This window comes from Eurytemora carolleeae, unplaced genomic scaffold (assembly GCF_000591075.1).
Source record: "Eurytemora carolleeae unplaced genomic scaffold, Eaff_2.0 scaffold13, whole genome shotgun sequence".
NCBI classification, from domain to species: domain Eukaryota; kingdom Metazoa; phylum Arthropoda; class Copepoda; order Calanoida; family Temoridae; genus Eurytemora; species Eurytemora carolleeae.
In genome coordinates this window covers 122,281-124,207 of record NW_019402181.1, presented here as the reverse complement: position 1 = coordinate 124,207, position 1,927 = coordinate 122,281, and the positions used below count along the sequence as shown (strand labels likewise).

General features: G+C 37.6%; 1 protein-coding gene across 1 annotated transcript; it reads right to left on the bottom strand.

Moving 5' to 3' along the window:
- Positions 1-396: 396 nt before the first annotated feature.
- Positions 397-1,296, bottom strand: LOC111718133 (proline-rich extensin-like protein EPR1). Its single transcript, XM_023493644.1, has 2 exons — positions 1,270-1,296; positions 397-1,014 (listed from the first exon to the last, which is right to left on the bottom strand). The coding sequence occupies exons 1-2, from the start codon at positions 1,294-1,296 to the stop codon at positions 397-399; spliced, it is 645 nt and encodes a 214-aa protein (XP_023349412.1).
- Between the last annotated feature and the right edge of the window lie 631 nt (positions 1,297-1,927).

Sequence of the window (1,927 nt, the reverse complement as noted above, 5' to 3'; positions counted from 1 at the left end):
TTAGATAACACGGATATATACTAAAATAAGGAATTAGATAACACGGATATATACAAAAATAAGGAATTAGATAACACGGATATATACTAAAATAAGGAATTAGATAACACGGATATATACTAAAATAAGGAATTAGATAACACGGATATATACTAAAATAAGGAATTAGATAACACGGATATATACTAAAATAAGGAACTTTTCTTCTTATCATTTCAGTATTATGTGCCTTTATGTTGGGCATAGGTTGTTTTAAAAATGAGCGAATTTTCTATAATCTAATTTAAATTTTGCAATTATATTGGCATTTCCCGGTGCATATTGCAAAAGATGCAATTATTTACAGCACATTAGTTTTCTGCTTTAAATAAAACTAAAAACTGTAAAAATATGAATTTATACACTTTCAACAGATTTTAGCAACAAACATTCATAGAGGGGAAGTAACTCGGATAATGGAGTAGGGGGTGGATACTGGAGTAGGATACTGGAGTAAGGGTCAGATACTGGAAAAGAGGTTTGATACTGGAGTAGGTGGTGGATACTGGAGTAGGGGTTGGATACAGGAGTAGGGGTTGGATACTGGAGTAGGGGGTTGGATACTGGAGTAGGAGTTGGATACTGGAGTAGAGGTTGGATACAGGAGTAGGGGTTGGATACTGGAGTAGGATACTGGAGTAGGGGTTGGATACAGGAGTAGGGGTTGGATACTGGAGTAGGATTTGGATAGTACAGTAGGGGTTGGATACTAGAGTAGAGTTGGATACAGGAGTAGGGGTTGGATACTGGAGTATGGGTTGGATACTGGAGTAGGGGTTGGATACTAGGGTACGGGTTGGATACTGGAGTAGGATTTGGATAGTACAGTAGGGGTTGGATACTGAAGTAAGGGGAACATACTGGAGAAGGATACTGGAGTAGGATACTGGAGGAGGGGTTGGATACTGGAGGAGGAGCTGGATACCGGAGAAGGATACTGGAGTAGGGGTTGGATACAGGAGCAGGATTTGGATACTGGAGTAGGGTTTGATACTAGGGGAGCAGTTGGATAATGGAGTAGGGGTTGGATACTGGAGTAGGATACTGGATTAGGAACTGGAGTGGGATACTGGAATATGGGACTGGATTGACAGAACTTAACACTTTTGTAGAAAACTATGATTTCGTTTTCATTGTTATGTCATAAGTTTATAGGGTACCCTTGTGAATTAAACATGTCACTTTTTTTCCTTTAATGTTGAAAATATTTGGATCGAAGCCTAGACATACGTTATACCCAGGGGCAGAGAAGGTCATTTACTTGAACATTTCCCCATAAATAAAGTAAATTAATGCCTGAACATTTTTGAGGTTAAAATGCTCCGATAAGAATTAGGAGAGCAAAGATTTCAGGGTTTACCGCCAATTTTAACAGTAGAAGTATATATGGTAGAGGGTGGACAAAATTTAAAAGCTGGTCTGTAAGTGAAAAAATGGGATGAAACTCTAGGTGGACAAACTGTGAGTTTTCAAAAATAGGGTGTGATGTAAGAAAACGTAGAAAATGGAAAATGTGCTCAGTCCTTTCAACGGAATAAACACATCTTTAATTAATTGTATTAAAATCCATAATTTAAAAAAAGTAAAGGAATTGAGTCTTGGTCACAAGTTCTGAATTTATAATCCCTAATTCTTTGGAACCCAATGTCGAAAATCTTTGATATTTCAAACTTATATTATTTGATCTAACAGAATTCATAGTTTGAAATATCCAAGGTCTACGACATTGGAATCCAAAGATATAGGGTTTAGAAAAGCAGAGTTTGTGGCAAAGACTCAAAGTAAAAAAGAAGGGTCTAAAGGAGGGTTAAGGAGAGCAGGGAGGGATGGAACGCCTATTGTTAAAAATGTACGGGAAGGGGTGGAGTTGAGATCATTGAGGAGGGAG